Here is an 18,707-nt window from a genome sequence, read left to right as displayed (position 1 = left end):
TATCTGCCACTGTCACATCTATTACACTCCACGTGACCTTCTTCTTCTGAGGCCTCTCTTCCATCCTCCCTGTTTCTTCATCTCCTTTACGTCTGTTCTGATGATGCCAACTTCCACATCAGTCTTTTTGAACTTCTCGCCCCGCTCCCATGCTGACCTCTCTTTCCACAACCAACACTTATTCAAAGGAAGCTCAGGGCGTGGCACAAACAAGGACACAGTCCACACAGTCTTCCACCCTCAGCATCGAGTTGAACTGTTCCAGCTTTTAGCCACTGCTCCCATTGCTGTTTCAGCGAGTCACTGCTGCTATCAGTTTCAGCTCTTGTTTCTTGCCCCATTACATTTCCCTCGCTCATCACCCCCCTTCCTTCTCTGTCTACTTTCTTCTTTACTTGATTTGAAAACTGCTACATCCCCCGATTCTTGCTAAGAAGGGTCGTTGATTTGAAACGTTACCTACTTTTTCTCTCTCCACTCCCACCCACTCTTGTTAAATATTCTCGGTATCTTTTGTTTTTGTTAGGGATCGTGGCATCAATGGATCACACGGCCTGCTCCTATTCCTGGCCAAATAACTAACTACTGTACATGTAACATGCTGTTCAAAAGTAACGGGTCTCTTTCACTCTCCTGTATGTGCTCTTGATAGGTTCCTGTCCCTGTCAATCTACAGTAGTACTACCTGCATAGCCTCTCATACGGCCTGGATATATAGTGCTTTTATTACCTGATGGAATTATTCCCTGGAAGGGCTCTTGAAGCGGACGGGGACCCCATGACCCCAAGTATGGAGTCACGTTAGATTAACGCCTGGGAGAGAAGTTTGTAAATGGCACATGCCGCCGCGTCCCAGTTCTTGCGGTTCTGTTGCCAGAGTGTTCGGCTTGAAAGTGAAAAGCAGCATTCGTAAAGAGATGTGAACCAGTGACAGGGAAGCGAGCGGAGAACCAGACAGGGGACAGAGATCGAGAGCGGCAGCTCACTGCCAAGGAAATGCCCAATCACCCGGGCTTCCTTCTGGCTTGGGGATCGGTATTACTCGCGGCAACTGGGTAGGAGAGGGGCGGCCCGGTACCAAATCACTCTTTGCACGACTCTTTTTTTTAAATTCATGCCAACTTTGGAATGGCTCAAAGATTAGCTTTCATTGTGCCCTCTGGTAATGTGTTTATTCAGGGCTTTTTTTTTATTAGGTCGGAGTTTACAATAAATGCGTTTGCTGATGACTTTAAGTCGTTACTTTCCTCCAATGACACAGTCAGTCAAGTTGGAATGTAATAAGCGAATACCAAATAGATTCCTTTCCTTTGGTGTAACTTTGCAAGTGTTGTGGATGCAAAACCTTCGCTTGTTCCTTAGTGTCTGCGTTTGCAGGCGCTAACTAACGACAGGATAGGTCCATTTCGCTAGAAACATTTCCACAGTGCGTTGCATGGTCCTGTACGACACAGCAGATAAATGGGAAATTAATTGCCTATTCGTCGATGCCAAAGGTCTGGGGATACAATGGGATTCCGAGCTGATGTTCATCGCTTCAGCTTTTTAAAGCGCCACAGTCCCCATTCTATGTTGAACTCGGTTGATCACAAGGAAACAGTTTCGACTTAGTTCTTTTAAAACCCTAGACCTCCCCACAGGAGTATGCATTTCGGAGTGATACTTCCATTCTTGGAGTTTCTGGTAAGTGTAAACGATTTTTATAGATTTGGTACATATCAGGATTGCTATTCTTTCAAATTCCAGCTGTCATTTTTTATCTGTTTCTGTTTTTATCCACAGTTTTTCTGTGTCGGTGGTATGCTACCAGGTCAGTTTATTTCAACATCTCAATCCAACGTTTGAAACGGACTAGTTAACAGTTGATAACAAACGCGTGTTGTGTCCCCGTCCCACTCTCCCCTTCCTTTCAGAATCATCGCTGTCATTACAGGACAAGAGGTGTTTCCTTTACTGGGATCACTATTATGACTATGTGCCCGAGGAGCTGCCCTGGGCCGGAGCAGAGAGGTGGTGCCGCCAGAGATTTGGATTTCTGGCCGCCATCGGGACAGCTGAAGATAACCAGAAATTGACCAGCTTCGTGCATTCGATGAGGGTGACGAAAGCCTTATGGATTGGTGCTAAAATAAAGGAGGGCGGCCCTGGTGAGTCCTAATAATCCGTTTCACTTTACCATTTTTTTCTTAAGACCGCTTCCCAATTCATACAGGATCCTATGACTTTATAAGATATAATTGTCCGAATCAACATTTTAATTCCTTTTGAATATCACGTAATAAAATGCAGTAGATTTTAACCTTAGTAGATTTGGTAAAAATTTAGTCAGGTTGAATCCTGCCAATTTCCAAGCGATCTGCTGTTATTTTTTAAGTAAGCATCTTGCATTTATGTATGGTCTTTAAGTTGGGATAACACCTAGCGTTTTGGAGCAATACGTATTGCAGAAATTGTTGATAAACGATTTAGGCTTGTCTTGATTTAGGTGTTGATAATACCAGGAAGCTGAGATGATGTAAAAGTAGATTAATTGTTTAGTATAGATTGTATAGATTTAATATAGATTGTAAACAGAGAGAAGGAATGCTGGATTCAGGTTAAAAAAACTTTAATCAAGCCTAGAGTTTGAAAAAGATTTTCCATGGAGTTGTTAAAATGTAGAGTAGTTGACTAGAAAAAGAAGTGTTTAATGCTGATTTTTGATTAATTAAAGATTATGATTAGGCTTTGTATGGCTACAGCAAATCCTCTTGCTCCAATCTTTCTTGTAATGTGATGGCTCATTATCATGACTTAACATCAATCTCCTTGGTTCCCAAAGTCTACTAAGCACACCCTGTTGAGTTTGCCAGTGGCATAACGGGACACAAGAGCAGAAGAAATAGGAATGAGAAGAGGCTGTTTGACTCCTTGAGACTGACCCCCCCCCCCCCATTCAGCAGGATCATGACTGATCCAATAATCCTTATGTCTACTTTTCTGCCTTTTCCCCATACTTCACAAGGCTGTCTATCTCAGTCTTAAATATACACAAGAACCCTGCCCCATAGCACTCTGTGGCAAGGAGTTTGAAAGACTCTCAACCCTTTGAGACAAGAAATTTTGCCTCATCTCACTCTTAAACTGCCATCCTTTAAGGCTGAGACTATGCCGCCTTGACCTAGACTCTCCCATGAGTGGAAGCATGCTTTCAGCAGTTACCCTGTCAAGCCTCTTAAGAATCCTTTATGTTTCAATGAGATCACCCTCATTCTTCTAAACTTCAGTGAGTAGGGTCCCAACCTGTTTAGCCTTTGCTCGCAAGACAATCCCTCCTTACTGGTGTTCATACTAGTGAACCTTCTTTGAACTGCCTCGAATGAAATAATATCTTTCCTTAAATAAGGAGACTAAAGCTGCTCACTCCAGCACCTTGTACGGTTGCAATAAGATTGCCCTACTCTTATACTCCAAACCCTTGACGTAAGGGCCAACATTCCATGAGCCTTCCTGATTACCTGCTGCACCTGTGTACTAGCTTTCTGTGTTTCATGCATAAGTAACCCCAAGTCCCCTTATGTTGCAGCCCTCTGCAGTTTTTCTCTGTTTAAATAAGCTATTCTTTTGCTGTCCCTTGCAAATGAACATCTTCACATTTTTCTACCTTGTAGTCCATTTGCCAACTTGTTAGCAACTTACTTAACCTAACAATATCTCTTTCCTTATCCCCACTTGTATCCCTCTTGCAAACTGCCTTTCCACCTACTTTTATGTCTTCTGAAAATTTGGCTACAGTACATTCACTTCCTTCTGCCAAGTCATTAATATACAGTAAATCCTCTGTATCCATAAAATCACAAATCACGAATTTGCCTATTCATGCCAAAAAATAAGTGACAATAAAATTCAACATCCACAGGCTAAACTCGCATATCCATGATTTTTTTTACCTATTTTTAACCTACTTTTAAACAAGTTCTGCACTTGCAAATTTTAGCATTCCTGGGGGTTCTCAGAAATGGAATGCTCATAGATATGGAGGAATGACTGTATATTGTAAACATTTATGATCCCAGCACTGATTCCTGTGGAACCTCACAGGTCACAGGTCATCAAGCTGAAAAGTAACTCCTTATCCCCACTTGCTGTCTCTTCCCCTGTCAATACCCTACCTCCAACATTATGGCCTCTTATCTTATGACTTAACTTTTGTGAGGTACCTTGTTGAACACCTTCTGGAAGTCCAAGTACAACACATCTAGTGGTTTCCCTCTAGCCCCTCTGGTGCTGACACGTGGAAATGTTTGGGGTTGCTTTGCTTTGCCTTGCTCCACTCTTTCTTGTAAAATGATGCACAGAATTTCTGCCTCTTTCTTAGCTTCACAAGATTTTAGTGAATGTTAATGAGTTACATAGGGCCAGTTATCCAGAGGCCCACTGGAATTTAATGATGGCTCATTATCATGACTTAACATCAGTCTCCTTGTCTCCCAAAGTCTGCCCAGCACACCCTGTTGGGTTTGCCAGTGGCTTACTGGAGGTGGCTTTTGTGGGGTTTGGTTGGTAGGTTGGTTGGTTGGTTGATGGGTGGGTGGGGGTCTGTTCCCTTGCTCCTTCAAGCAAACTAGCATCAGAAACTGGTGTCAATGAAAGCCACCCCTGGGCACTTGCAAACAGACTGCTTCTCCCCCAGCTCTCTCCAAACGTCCTGGTGAATCCCAGTTCTGGCCTCCTTGCCTGACTGTAGGGTCCAGTGATCAGACATGGAGCTCCTGGTGACATTGCTGACAATGGAAGCCTGCCACAGTACTTTTGCCTGACTGGACTGTTAATCTGACAGGAGGCCCAGTGCTGGCCAGGAAAGCGCCCGTTGACCATGTCATTGCATTGGGTCTCCTAGAGAAAACATAGGGGGTTCTCCAGCTGGTGGATGACTACCACTGCATCTGTGTCTCAAAACTTTTAACAAGAATGTTGTCAAATAAAGTTAGGTATGATCATTTGATTCTACACATTTCAGAGTTAAGCTGTTTGGATTTTGTGTTTGCAATCAAAAATGGCTGAGATGAGTGCCAAGGTGTGTTTGTAACATTGATATTTGTTTATCAAGTTGAACAGAGAAGGAGGCCGTTTGGTCTGTCATGCCTGTGTCAGCCCTTTCATAGTGGCAGTTCAGATGATTGGTCAGAATATAAAAAACAGCAGAGAATGACTTCTCGGTCAATCTGAAGCGAGAAGTTAGAATCTGAGAGAAAGCTAGCTAGGAATGTCAAAATAGAGAGCAAGAGTTTCTACAGGCATTTAAAAGGAGAAAAACAGTAAGTAGAGTGAGGGCATTAAAAAGTTGCTGGAGAAACTCACCAAGTCTGGCAGCATCTGTGCAGAGAGAAACAGAATTAACATTTCCATTTAACCAGAGTCAACCATTTCTGAAGAAGGGTCACTGGACTTGAAACATTAATTCTGTTTCTCTCTGCACAGATGCTGCCAGACCTGCTGAGCTTCTCTAGCAATTTCTGTTTTTGCTTCAAACCTTCATCATCCGCAGTTCTTTAGTTTATTTGAGGGAATTTTGGTCCTCTAGACAGTGAGAACACAGAGTTAATAGTAGAGAATAAGGAAATGACAGATGAAATGAACAAACTTTTGCTTTTGCATTCACTAAAGAGAAGACAAAAAGCATTCCATTAATAGTTGTAAATCAGGAGGTTGATGAGATAGAGGAACATAGTGAAATTACAATCATGAGGGAGCTGGTACTAAGTAAACTGATGGAGCTATGGACTGACAAGTCTTGAGATTCAGATGGACTTCACCCTAGAGTCACCAAAGAATTTCATAATGAGGTAGTTGGTCCAATGGTGTACATTTTCCAAAATCCCTCGATTCCGGAGAAATTCCATTGGACTGGAAAGTAGCAAATATAAACCATTTATTAAAGGCGAGGGGGGAGACAGGAAGCCATAGCTTGATATCTGTTGTGGGGCAAGTGTTAGAATCAATCGTTAAAGTCATCATAGCTGAGTACTTAGAAAAACCTAGATGCAATCGAGAAGAATCAGTACAGTTTTGTCAAAGGGAAATCATTGTTGGAATTCTTGTGTATAACATCTAAAATGGTCTTTACAAGGTGGATGTGGAAGTGATGTCTCTTCTTGTTTCTTCCTTTAGTTTCATTGATCAAAATCATGGAAATTCCTCTCTAATGGCAGAGTGACCTGAAACAGTTCAAGAAGTCAGCCCACCATCACTTTCTGAAGGGCAGCTAGGGACAGCAGTAAATATTGGTCCAGCCAGTGACAATCATATCCCACAAAGTGAATTTTCAGGACAGAGATGAGGAGATTTTTTTTTCTCTTTAGGGCTTGAGCAACTTTGGAGCTCTGCCTCAGAAGGTGGTGGACGTGGTGTCACTGAATATTCTTATACCAGCGATGGATAGATTCTTGTTAGGCGTAGGAATCAGTAGTTATTAGGGATAGATAGGGATGTGGAATTTGAAACAGAAGATAGCTCAAGTGGTTAAATGGTCTACTCCTGTTCCTATTTCAGATGTTCATAAAGATCAAGGCAATTTGTTCCACTCTCCGACTCTTCCTTTATTGTCCGACAAACATTTTCTTTCAGGCATCTATCCAATTGCTTCTGCTACCATTTATGGAAGTGCATTCTAGATCATCCTAAACAGTTACTATGCATTTTTCTCCTAGATCTTTTGCTAATTCTGTGAAGTGTGTGTCCCTGTAGTTTCTGACCCTCCTGCCAGTGGAAACAGTTTCACCTTATTAACTCCTTCATTTTGACCACTTGTTTTAATTATCCCCTTCATCTTCCTTATCTAGGAGATTCCACCATCATCTTCTCAGTTCTTCAATATTTCTGTGTAATGAGCAGTTACAGGTGGCATTCTAGAAGGTGCCCATAATTTGGTAAATGCACCTTGATGTGCACGTGAAACAATTTTACTGGTTGAATGAAACAAGAAAAAAATTTCAACAAAAATTTTAATGCTGGATAGTTTTCTTTTAAATAATCCATAGTACTGTTATAGTTGAGTTCTTGCTCATCTCATACTTGGCATAAATCATTATATTCTCTCCCAAAAAGAATTAAGTTTGAAGTGTGCTGTGATCACCATTAAATTAAAATTTATGAAACAATGCGTGATTGGGCAACGCAGTCAGGAAATTGTCATTCCTTAGGCAATAAGATTATTGAAGTAGGACAATTTCCAAACAGCTGTAAGGGAACCAACAATTTTTTTGTAGCTCAGCTTTAACGTGCAGTTTGCAGTGGCCAATTTTACTTCTTGCTTTGAAACACAACTTTAAATAGATGACGAAGTGTGGAGCTGGAGGAACACAGCAGGCCAGGCAGCATCGGAGGAACAGGAAAGCCAACGTTTCGGGTCGGGACCCTTCTGAAGAGGGGTCCCGAACGGCAACGCCAGCTTTCCTGTTCCTCTGATGCTGCCTGGCCTGCTGTGTTCTTCCAGCTCCACACTTTGTTATCTCTGACTCAAGCGTCTGCAGTTCTTGCTATCTCTTTGATTAGATGACCTTCATTTCATGACTTTTTTACGCTTAAGCATAAGCATGAAGGTTATGCTTAATAGTTTATTGTGCAGGATACAATGTAACTGAATCTAATATGTATGTTTAGTAGTCAGGTTGATAAAAATGATCTTGGTGGAGATGGAACAGTATTGGAAATGAAGGAGAAGGTACAAGATACGAATTAGAAAAGTAAACTCTCAAAAGGAATTGTACGGAATGCACTATTTCATGCTGCAAATAACTTCCCATATCTAAAGCCCCTTTTCTAATGTCCCACAAATGATCTGCCAAACATATGGCACACTATTTTCAATATAAATCAATAGAAGATGGTACACACAGGAAGTGAAAAATGCAAACAAATTTTAAAGATTAGTGGTACACTTAAAACACTCAACCATTCATAACTCCAATTTTAATCACTCCACTATTGCCGACTGTGTCCATCAGTCCTCTGAGTGCCAGTGAACTGGCGTTTTTCTTCCTTGACCCGCTGTGAAGATGTGTCAGTGAGGTACTCACCAGATTGTGCTCCTGAGTCTAATCTCATTGAGGTGAAAGTCTCTGAGCTAGTGGAGGGAGCTGAAGAAGACAGTATATTGTCTGAGGGATCTGTGGCTTCTTCCTCCGAGGAGGAGGAGGTGGTGTTGGGCTGAGGGGCTAGCCCCTGTGGGGTGGCAAGTGTTTGGCTGCATAAGGAAGGAGAGTTGTGCAATAGGAGTAGATGTTTGAGCATCTTTATTGGTTCACTCATGGAAACGGCCAGCAGCACAACACAGCACAATGAAGCTTACTGGGCTGCCTTGATATGGAGTTCTGGGCAACCCCACATGAGTGATTTCTGTCCTCTCCAGCCACTTTGAAGATCTTGTCCTCATGGGGATGAGGAGCGGAATATCAGGCACATCACCATCCGTCTTGGACCTGTCTACCCAGTTATGAGACATTTCCTAACAGCATTGTAGTTTACCTGCACCAAACAGAATTGAATTAGCTTTATTGTCACATATACTCAAATAAGTACAGTGAAAGGTTCATAGTTGCTGCATTACAGCGCCGTCTCAGGTACAAAGGTACCTAGGTTCAGATGATTAAGATCAAATTCTTAGGAAACAACAAAAAAAGAAAAGTAAAGAAATAATTAGTCCAGCATTATATGTCATAGGAATAAATTAGACAAATAAAGAGGTAACAAGTTCAGAATATCAGTCTTTCTGATCCCGTCCATGCCTGCACCTGGCCTCAAATGGACTGCAGTGGTTCAGGAAAGTAGTGAACCACCACCTCCTCAGGGGCTATAAGGGATGGACAATAACTGTTGGCTTAGCCAGCAATGCCCACATCCCATGAATGAATAAAAGAAACATTGTATTGAGTGTCACTACTGTCTGACCACCCCCCACCAACCCTTGCCTGGCCTCTTATTTTTGTCTCTCATTCTTGGAAGATCTACTTTATTTAAACACCTCAGCAGCCATTATATCATTCCTCTGTCAGTGACACAATGAATAATGGCTTACACAAAATTAAACAGAACACTCCAATAAAACACACAATAGAAACTTAGCAAACTCTCTCACAAGATTTTTGCTATTCTTTTGGACATGGAGCAAACTCGCTGTGGATTGCATCCAACTTTAACTACCATCTTTAACATTTACTTCATTTCTCTGTCCCTCACTCTGTACACACAAAAAAAAACCTACAGTTGCAAACCTAGTCAGCTTAAACACAACATGCAGCTTTTAATTCTTTGATATACCCTACTCTGAATACATAGAAAAACATCCTCAAACAGAACACTAAACTACAAATTCAATGTCTCCAGCTTTTCCTGGAAATTTACAAACACTAACCCGTTTTCTCATCCATCCGTTCTCAGCCAGAAAGACTACTACAAAACAAACTATGTTGCACCTCTGCAGGAGGCTTTACTGTCCCTTGTTACTTGGAATATCTTCAAAGACATTTCATCCCATTAGCTTCATGCAACATTACGTGTGCTTTCGAAAGACTCCATTGGGTCAGTTTAATCTGCCGTCCTCTCTTTCAGCCTTTTCTCTGCAAGAACTAAACATCATGCTCCACTCAATAGCTCCCACACCATTGGAACTTGTTTCAGCTCACTTCGTTTATGCACTAATCTTGTCCCAGCTTCGGGTGCCAATTTTGTAAGATTTTGGGGTTTTCTTCACTTTTAATTGTAAGCCGTAAGCCAGCTATAACTGCAGACTGAGTTGAGACAGCCAATCTAAAGTATACTAGTCCTGCTTAGTCCTGCCTATCCCAGGTGCAAGTATGGTATTACAAGTTTCACAGAATTTATTAAGTTTGTCAAACCAGTACAAAAGAATGGGTATTTAATAAGGCAATAGACTCAGTTTATTCACAAAGGAATACTGGATCTCAATTTCCAATGTTTCTTCCTATGTTATGTTGACAAGTTTACATTTTGTCTATTAAAAGCAGAGCTCTGCTTTTATTCAGAATGTTTTGAAGAAGAATCAAACCAGGCTCAACCTTAACTCTGTTTCTTCCTCCATAGATGCTGCCAGACTTCCTGAGTTTTTACAGTATTCTTTGCACATTTCACCTTCTGTTTTCTTTGTGCATACTGTATCACTAAGAACCCTGACTACTCACCACACCCTGGGCAGGATCAGAGACATCCTGAACTCAAACCGAGCTCAAGGGACTGAAAAGTGTAGAAACTGTTCAGGTCAATCTCTGCTTGTCTAAACTTGTGCATGTTCTCAATTCCAGACTGGTTTCTTTTAAAAGTAAAGTCACCTTCTGGTAATATCATTCCTACTCTTTCCTGATTAGTTCCCTAACATGTAAGTGTTCATAAGATTCTTCTTGATTATGTGTTGTTTCTGTTCTTTTTATCATTTCTCACTAGGATAATATGACATTTTAAAATATCTTCTTTATTCAATAGTTCAGGAAAGAATGATTTATGCTGTAATGTCATTATAAGTGACATCCTGAGCTCAATGTCTCATATTTACTTAATTCATGAGAGTTCCTCATTAAATCAAAGACCTTATCAGTGATTATTTGTTTCTACAGGCCATCTGCTGGGGACGTTTTTAACTAGTGGCCATTGGTATTTGTAAGGGTTTGCTTTTTTTTAAACAAATGGTAAAAGTTGCATATGACCTTATTACGTTACAACATAGAGGCAATACAGAAGATTACAGAGCAGGGTAGTACTTCAAGACTATACAGACTGTGTTTAAGATACAGTGCATGATTACAATCGATGTGTAGAGAGTCCAGTGTACATTTGATACAGGGTCTTGAGTAATAAAGACCAAAAAGTGTAATAAGTTTTGTGATTAAATTTGAATTTAAAGAACACATTTAACAAAATGTACATAGAACATAGAACAGTACAGCACAGTACAGGCCCTTCGGCCCACGATGTTGTGCCGAACTTTTACCCTAAACCTAAGGTCTATCTAACATCCACCCCTACTTTATACTATCATCCATATGCCTATCTAATAGCCACTTAAATGCCCCTAATGAGGCTGACTCCATTACCCTCTACGGCAATGCATCCCACGCCCCTACCACTCTCTGAGTAAAGAACATCCCTCTGACGTCTCCCCTATATCTACCTCCACTCACTTCAAAACTATGCCCCCTCGTAATAGCTACCTCCACCGTACAAAAAAGTCTCTGGCTGTCCACTCTATCTATACCTCTGATCATTTTGTACACCTCTATCAAGTCACCTCTCATCCTTCATCGTTCTAAAGAGAAAAGCCTTCGCACTCTCAACCTTTCCTCGTAAGACCTTCCCTCCATTCCAGGCAACATCCTGGTAAATCTCCTCTGCACTTTTTCCAATGCTTCCACATCTTTCCTGTAATGAGACGACCAGAACTGGACACAATACTCCAGCTGCGGACGAACCAGGGTTTTGTATAGCTGGAGCATAACTTCACGGCTTTTCAACTCAATCCCTCTATTACCATATGCCTTCTTAACAACTCTATCCACCTGGGTGGCAGCTTTCAGGGAAAATGTAGCTACTTCCGTCTCTATCTCTGTCTGAAACACTACGAATTAAAACTAATCTAATGTAGAACACAACTATTAATTTACTTTTACCCCCTGCACTACAAAATGTTTTACCTTTCCTTTGATGATGGCAATGCCAGGTACTTGATAAGGATTTAATGATGTGAAAGGATGTGCGCTTGCTCATTCAAATTTTTAAGTTTCAAGTTCTTGTTGTGTATTATGAAAATACGCTAGTCCACATTTAAGTAAGGTCAAAAGAAAAAGACATATTGGAGTAAACTGAAAGGAAGATGGCTAGTTATTCTGAATTAGTTTCATCATGTTCTCCTTGCTGGCTGTGGAGTAGCATTTCTGATGGATTCTAGAAATAGGTTTTCAGTTTTTCCTTGTCAATGAAGCACCATACTTTACAAAAAATGTGAAAACTTTATAAAGGGCGCTGAAATGAGGACATTTGCAAGGATGAGGCACTTCAGTTTTGTGGAAAGGTTGGAACAGCAGGTGATCTCCTTTAGGGAAGAGAAGGTTGAACTGAAATTTTGATAGTTGTTCAAAATCATGATGAGGTTGAACAGATTTTTGGGATGAACAATTCCTGTTGGTGCAAGAGTGAAGAACGGGGGTGTACTGATTCAAGATGAAAGTCAAAAGAAGCAATGGCAACATGAAGAAGAATTTTACAAGCTAGCGCATGGTTAGATCAGGAATGCACTGCCTGAAGATGTAGTGGCTTCAGATACAGAATTGATTAAACCCCTGAAGGGAAATACTTTGCATGACTATGGAAAGAGGTGGTGAATGGGACTAATTGAGTTGCTCTCGCAGAGACCCAGCATGGACAAGTTGAATGGCCTCTTTCTCTGCTGTACCCAGTCTACGTTTGTATGTTTTTATATGTGAAAGGAATTATGACTCCTCTTGAGTTGAAATTGTAAGTGAGGTAGAATCTGCCTTGTCATGTAAGTAAAGGCCAGTGAAGTTCAAAACAAACCCTTAGCTTTCTTTAACTCCATACATGCGTGTGCTGTTCTTTTGAGGATGCTAACCTGTTTAGTTGAAGCAATTCAGATTGTTTATCAATAATTTATAGGGCTTTGTAACGTGAGAACATAAAGTGCCCATTCATGAGTTTTGAAGATCAAGTTTCCTCTAAAAAAAATCTGGGATGGACAGAGCTTTTATCAAATATGTGTATAGAACTTGCTACATAATGTAATTAATATGAGCTTGATAGTATTTGATTCTGCATGAATCCTTGTCAATATAAGTGTTGTATTTTAAAATCCTGTTATAAGTTACTCGATTGTGCTCCCTTATGATAAGGTCACCAGTTTACATAAGAATGAAAAAAATCTTTACAGAAAGCCATTTATTTCAATACACTGTAAAATATTGATCTTGGGTCATTTAATTTAAGATTAATTCCCCTCTCTTTAAATTGTACTTCCTGTTATTAGCCATTTAAAACCAATTATTTTCCACTGATTCTTATGACATTATTTCTTGATCAGAATACTGCGTGCCTGTGGGTATCATTGTTGTACAGTAAGTACTTCAAAGAGAACTTCACAAAAAAGTAAGTACATGTCTTTGGATAAGGGAGAATTTTAAGTCAGTTCAACTTGTGACAAAAAGCAGTTTGGCTTACAACACGTGAAGTATAAATGAATTTAATCTGACATCCTCTGAAAAAGATTACTGCTGTTTCAATTCACTTTTATTCGAGGTAAACCTAGAAAATGGAAAAAATGTTTGCAGAAGACGCATTGGCAGTGAGTAAAATATCACAGCACGGTCATTATTTATCTTCATCTGTTTAGGTACTTTTGGATCACACATTCTGACATTTTCTGGCAGAACTGACACCAAATATGCCAAGCTTCTCAAGCAGTTCTCTGAGCTGCATTCGGTCACCGTTTGCGCTCAGGTGCAGTTCGATTCAACTTACGTGGGAGTTTCCACTGTCTTCTCCTATTCGATCCCTTCATTTATCAATGAGTTCCAGCTCCGTGCTAACATTGTCCGCGGCCAGCAGATTCAGCTTGCGCTGCTTGTCCACGGTGTTCACAGTCCTTACTCACAGGCAGTGGACAATAATGGTCGGTGGCATCATCTGTGTGTGAGGTGGACCCGCCAGGGCGGGGGCTGGGCCATTGCAGCAGATGGGTCTGTTATTTCATCCGGAGAGCAGCTTCACATTTCAGATAACATCGGAGCGGGCGGCGTTTTCATCATCGGCCAAGAGCAAGACACGTTTGGTGGATCATTTAAGAAGGACGAATCTTTCGTCGGGAATATTACCCAGCTCCACATCTGGGATCGTGTTTTGAACGCTGACGAGATTCGATCTTTAGTAGAAGATTGTTTGGTTATTCCGCTGGGATTATTTTTCCAATGGAACATTTCCACCTTTGAAATTGAAACGTCGGTGCAGGTCCACGAAGGATTTTCACAGTGTAAAGGTAATTAATCCAAAAAGGCTGTTTCTTTACTTGAGGGACTGCATTTTTTTTTAAAGGCAGTGTTGTATGAGAGAGGTTGTTTGGTGCATTCGTATACAGTAAAAGTGATGGAATTTAGGTTTTCTGGGGCTTAAACAGTCGTAAAGCGTTTCACTGTAGGAAGTTAATGGGTTAATTCCAATGGGCAGGCTAGCTGCTCCGAGCTGGTATCTCTGAACTCTATTACTTAATTAGCTTTCCCTCATTTAATGAAGGAGTTTTAAAAGTGACTACAGAATTAGAAAGCATTCCTGAAGAGTCATCGAATTATTGGGAACGGACAGACAACCAAAGCCACGGTGCACTTTTAAAGGAGTGGCAGATGGAGTTTAATTTGGATAAATGTGAGGTATTACATTTCGGTAATGCAAACAAGGACACGACATATACAATTAAAGGTAGGGCCCTGGCTAATGTTGTCAAACAGAGAGGCCCAGGGATTCAGGTACATAGTTCTTTGAAAGTTGTGTCACAGGTAGACGGGGTGGTTAAGAAGACATTTAGCACGCTTGCCTTCATTGCTGAGATCTTTGCGTATAGGAATTGGGATGTCATGTTGAGGTTGTACAGGACTTTGGTGCGCACAGTTCTGGTCGTCCTGTTGTAAGAAGGATATTATTAAGCTGGAGAACGTTCAGAAAAGATATACGAGGATGTTGCTGGGAATGGAGGGTTTGAGATGTAAAAATAGCCTGGAAACACTGGGACTTTTGTTTAACTGGAGCTTGGGAGGTTGAGGAATGACCTTATAGAGGTTTATAATCAAATGACATCTGTAATTGGCTAAAGAATCTAAAGATGACCATATAGACGTTTATAAAAACATGAGGACCACATATTAGGTGAAAAGCAAGGGTCTTTTTCCTAGGATGAGGACGTTCAAAACTAGAAGGCATAATTTTAAGGTGAGAAGAGAAAGATTTAAAAGGGTCCTGAGGGGCAACTTTTTCACGCTGTGGGTGGTTCATATGTGGAATGAACTGCCAGCATGGACTTGTTGGACCAAAGAGTCTGTTTCCAAGCTGTATGACCTGTTCAGATATGTTATGACACACCCCAGGAGAAGGTAGGACTTGAACGCAGGCCTTCCAGTCCACAGGTAGGGACACTACCATTGCACCACAAAACCCAATGGTGCACTTGGAATATATCCGCATTCATTGAAATTATATGAATTAATCTGAAAAATTGCTGGATGTGAATGTGATCAGAGCTGTTAGAGATAATATGATTTTTAAAACTCCAAAAACTCCTACTGAAGTGAATGCAGTAAATCTTTGAATTTTTTTTTAAATGAGCTTTTTTGCCTTTAAAGTCAAAGTGAAATTGCCAGTGTTTGAAGGTGTGCGAATAGATATTATTTGAGGACAAAAATGGTTTTCAAATAATGTAACAGTTTTCTACATTTTCATCATTTAAATTCTTGCAGTTGTGTTAAGCTCCATGGAGGTATCAGTAGAGCTGAAATAATGGAGAGGACTGCTCCCCAGTGGTAAGAAAAAGCATAATCAGGAATTAAACCACTGCACAGGCATGTAGATACTATGAAAAAACTACTTTTATCTATCAGTGCTTTCATTCCAAAGAAAGTTTGTTCTCCGGAATGGAAGAGTACATTTCATGATAAGAAAATAGTGGTTGGGGACATCGGATCGCAGATGTTAATTTTGTATTTTTGATTGTTCGTGTCTTTTGTGCAAATACTGAAAAGCAGAAATCCAAAATGATTCCAGCTAGAGATGAGGGAGGGATCTGAGACCTCATGCCTTCCCATTGTTTTCTACTTAGACACAATGGAATCCGTTGTGAGCAGGATCTCTCCAGCACGGACATGTACAGAGTACAGTCAGAAAAGCCAGTTTGTGAGCAAGTTAGCAGTAGTTTTGTTCCATCGTTTATCTCCACATAAGTGGCAATTTCTGTGTCATTTGATGATGCGAGGATTTGTGACAGTGATTTAATGTGGCTGAAGACTTTTTATCCCCAATGTAGGTGATGGATTCCAACCCACTGAACCATTTGACATTTTGTGGGTGGATGGAACTTTGCCCCATTTTCACAACATCTCGTCAGATGTCAGTCACCCAGTTAATAAAGGAGAATGTGTAGCCTTTGACCCATTAACTGGAGCATGGAAATCAGAAATCTGCTCAAAACAGAAAGAAGCACTCTGTCGATATGACAAAGGTAAATTTACATTTTTAATATTAAACTTTAAATGCACATTGCTGTGAGTGATCCTCACCAAAAATGTCTCTGTAAATATATTCATTTGCTTGTTTCTTTACATATGATCGCCTTGATTATTATTTGCTGGTTGAGTGGCAAGATGAGACATTGCATAGATTATGTGGCACTATTGCTTTAGTCAACAGGAGAATCAGTGGGTTGTATAAAATTAAAAGCAGATACGAAAACATACAGAACATTTTCATGTTTATTTCTATTGAATGGTAATAAAGCACACAATAGTTATGAATAGAGGCCAGTCAAAATCTGTGACACTCTACTCTTTTCTTTTTCTAACCACATGCTGGCACCATTCTCTTCTCTTGCCGTGTTCATTGTGTTCCCACGCTGGGTTTTCCCTTCTTTCTCTTTCCATCACACCAGAGTTTCCCTAGACAGTCATTTCCCCACACAAGTCCTTTTACTGCAGTAGCAAATGCTGAAATGATTACATGTGGCATAAACAGGACTCAGCAGGAGCCTGTGAGACTTGGGAAAGAGACCAGCTAGAATAAGAATGAGCCATGGTCCAATCGACAGACAGTGCTGTTTTATAAATATTTGACAGCATACATTGAAATAAACTTTGCTGCACTTGAGAGAAAACACTTGAGCAAAAGCTGACCTCTGTTGAAGAGTTGGAGTGCTACAATGGGCCTCAGCATTCTTCGGTTCAGAAATTAAAATCGCCCAGAGCTCCTGTCCCTGACTGCCCAGTGTGTCCTGCTGCACATGTGTAAAATTAGACCTTTGTTGAGCAGTGTTGTTTTAGATTTAAGTACTCCTCTGGAATCAAATAATAAATTCCTGTCCATTTTTAAGACTCGCATTTCAAGAATGGCCACCTAGGCAAATATCAGAAGTTGTGGTTGGTTGGCTTGCCGAGCTGGTTCGTTGTTTTTCTGTAGACGTTTCATTACCCTGCTGGGTAACATCATCGGTGCAATCTCCGATGAAGTGCTGTTGTGTTTTCCTGCCTGTTATTTGAACTCTGGAGTCCGTTGAGCTGGATTACCTCACTTACGGTTTTTCTTTGCAGTGGAGTGGATATGGGGTCGAGCTCTATGTGTTTGTTGATGGCTTTCTTCGTGGAGTACCAGACTTCTAGGAACTCCTGTGCTTGTCTCTGCTTTGCTTGTCCCGGTGTTTTCCCAGTCGAATTGGTGGTTTTCCTTATCCTTGTGAATAGAGATGTGAGAGTATTGGTCGTGTCTTTTTTGCAGCCAATTGATGTTCGTGGAAAACGCATCAGCGGTTCATCAGAGGCTGCACTGATGATATTACCCAGCAGGATAATGAAACGTCTGCGGAAAAAGAACAAACCACCTCGGTGAACCAACCAACTACAACATCCATAACCCGAGCTACAAATCTACTCTAAAACCTTATTATATCAGAAGGCCCCTGGTGCCAGGGCCTGTGCCCAAGCAAATAAGGATAGAACGTGCATCAGGATCCAGTGTTTGCCTTCTCTGTAGAAACAACTAATTTAGTAGCTGATCTGATATTTCACTAGCTTCCAACATTGTAATATACATTATGAAATTTCTAAAATTTCAAGGGTTGCTTCTCTAATTTTGAGCTGCGTAGTGAGAAACTTGCTTCATTCACAAGATTGCGATTACTCCAAATTGTTGAGTCATGTTCCTGATGGACTGTACATTTTATAGTGAAGAATAAAAACATTGGTCCAACATTGTCAGCTTTTAGTCACTGCATTTTGCCCGTGTGCTGTGGCTTTCCGGTTTCTATGTATTTGGGACATCAGTTGAAGCTGCAGAAGGAGATCTGTAATTCTGATAGACTGAGCTGCATAAATTGATTTCTGTTCCTATTCTAGACTTGTAGTTTTCCAGGATGAAGTCTTGGAGGAAACTTTCTGGCTTGCATTTATCACTTGGGTTGGACAAAGATAATTTACTGACACAACAACAAGTTATTGAGTGCTGTCTTGGAGATTAACTTCTATAGTGCTAGATGATTCTTCTGTGGACATGTGCTTTTGATGTTCCTCTTGAGGAGCATTTAGCTTGGGAACCATTCAGGAAAGTCTAAGATAATGAAGCTTTCATAGCTTCTCGTCAATTGATCATAACACTGCACAAGGAGTGTCATGACTGAGTGTTGTTTTTCGACAAAGTGGGGATAGAAGCAGAAAATCTTGTAGCAGTCTGAGAAATGAAAATGATAAAATAGTTGCAATATCAGGGTTTCTTAGCAAAATAGACTGACTTACTGGGAGGTGTGGAAATGAATTGCTATAGAGCCAGCAATTTTATGTTAGAAGAGGCTGGAGCAGAAACAAACTTTTGTGGACAGGAATTTAATTCATTCTTGGATTATTTTCACTATGTTGCAAACATATTAAAGTTGCTGTTACATTAAATGAAAGTTATATTTACAGTGC

General features: G+C 40.6%; 1 protein-coding gene across 1 annotated transcript in view; it reads left to right on the top strand.

Annotated features, from left to right (window-relative positions):
- Positions 1-1,442: 1,442 nt before the first annotated feature.
- LOC109927772 (adhesion G-protein coupled receptor D2-like) overlaps positions 1,443-18,707 on the top strand; it is a 259,955-nt gene continuing 242,690 nt past the window's right edge. The window contains exons 1-5 of the mRNA XM_048601531.1: positions 1,443-1,683; positions 1,783-1,810; positions 1,914-2,147; positions 13,391-14,032; positions 16,064-16,258. Of these exons, the coding sequence (XP_048457488.1) occupies positions 1,645-1,683; positions 1,783-1,810; positions 1,914-2,147; positions 13,391-14,032; positions 16,064-16,258 (1,138 nt within the window). The 5' untranslated portion in view covers positions 1,443-1,644. The remainder of the gene's footprint in view (positions 1,684-1,782; positions 1,811-1,913; positions 2,148-13,390; positions 14,033-16,063; positions 16,259-18,707) is intronic.

The sequence above is a fragment of the Rhincodon typus genome, chromosome 10 (assembly GCF_021869965.1).
Source record: "Rhincodon typus isolate 14 chromosome 10, sRhiTyp1.1, whole genome shotgun sequence".
Lineage (NCBI taxonomy): Eukaryota > Metazoa > Chordata > Chondrichthyes > Orectolobiformes > Rhincodontidae > Rhincodon > Rhincodon typus.
Note: the sequence above shows the minus strand (reverse complement) of the source record. Positions and strands in the feature narration are given on the sequence as shown.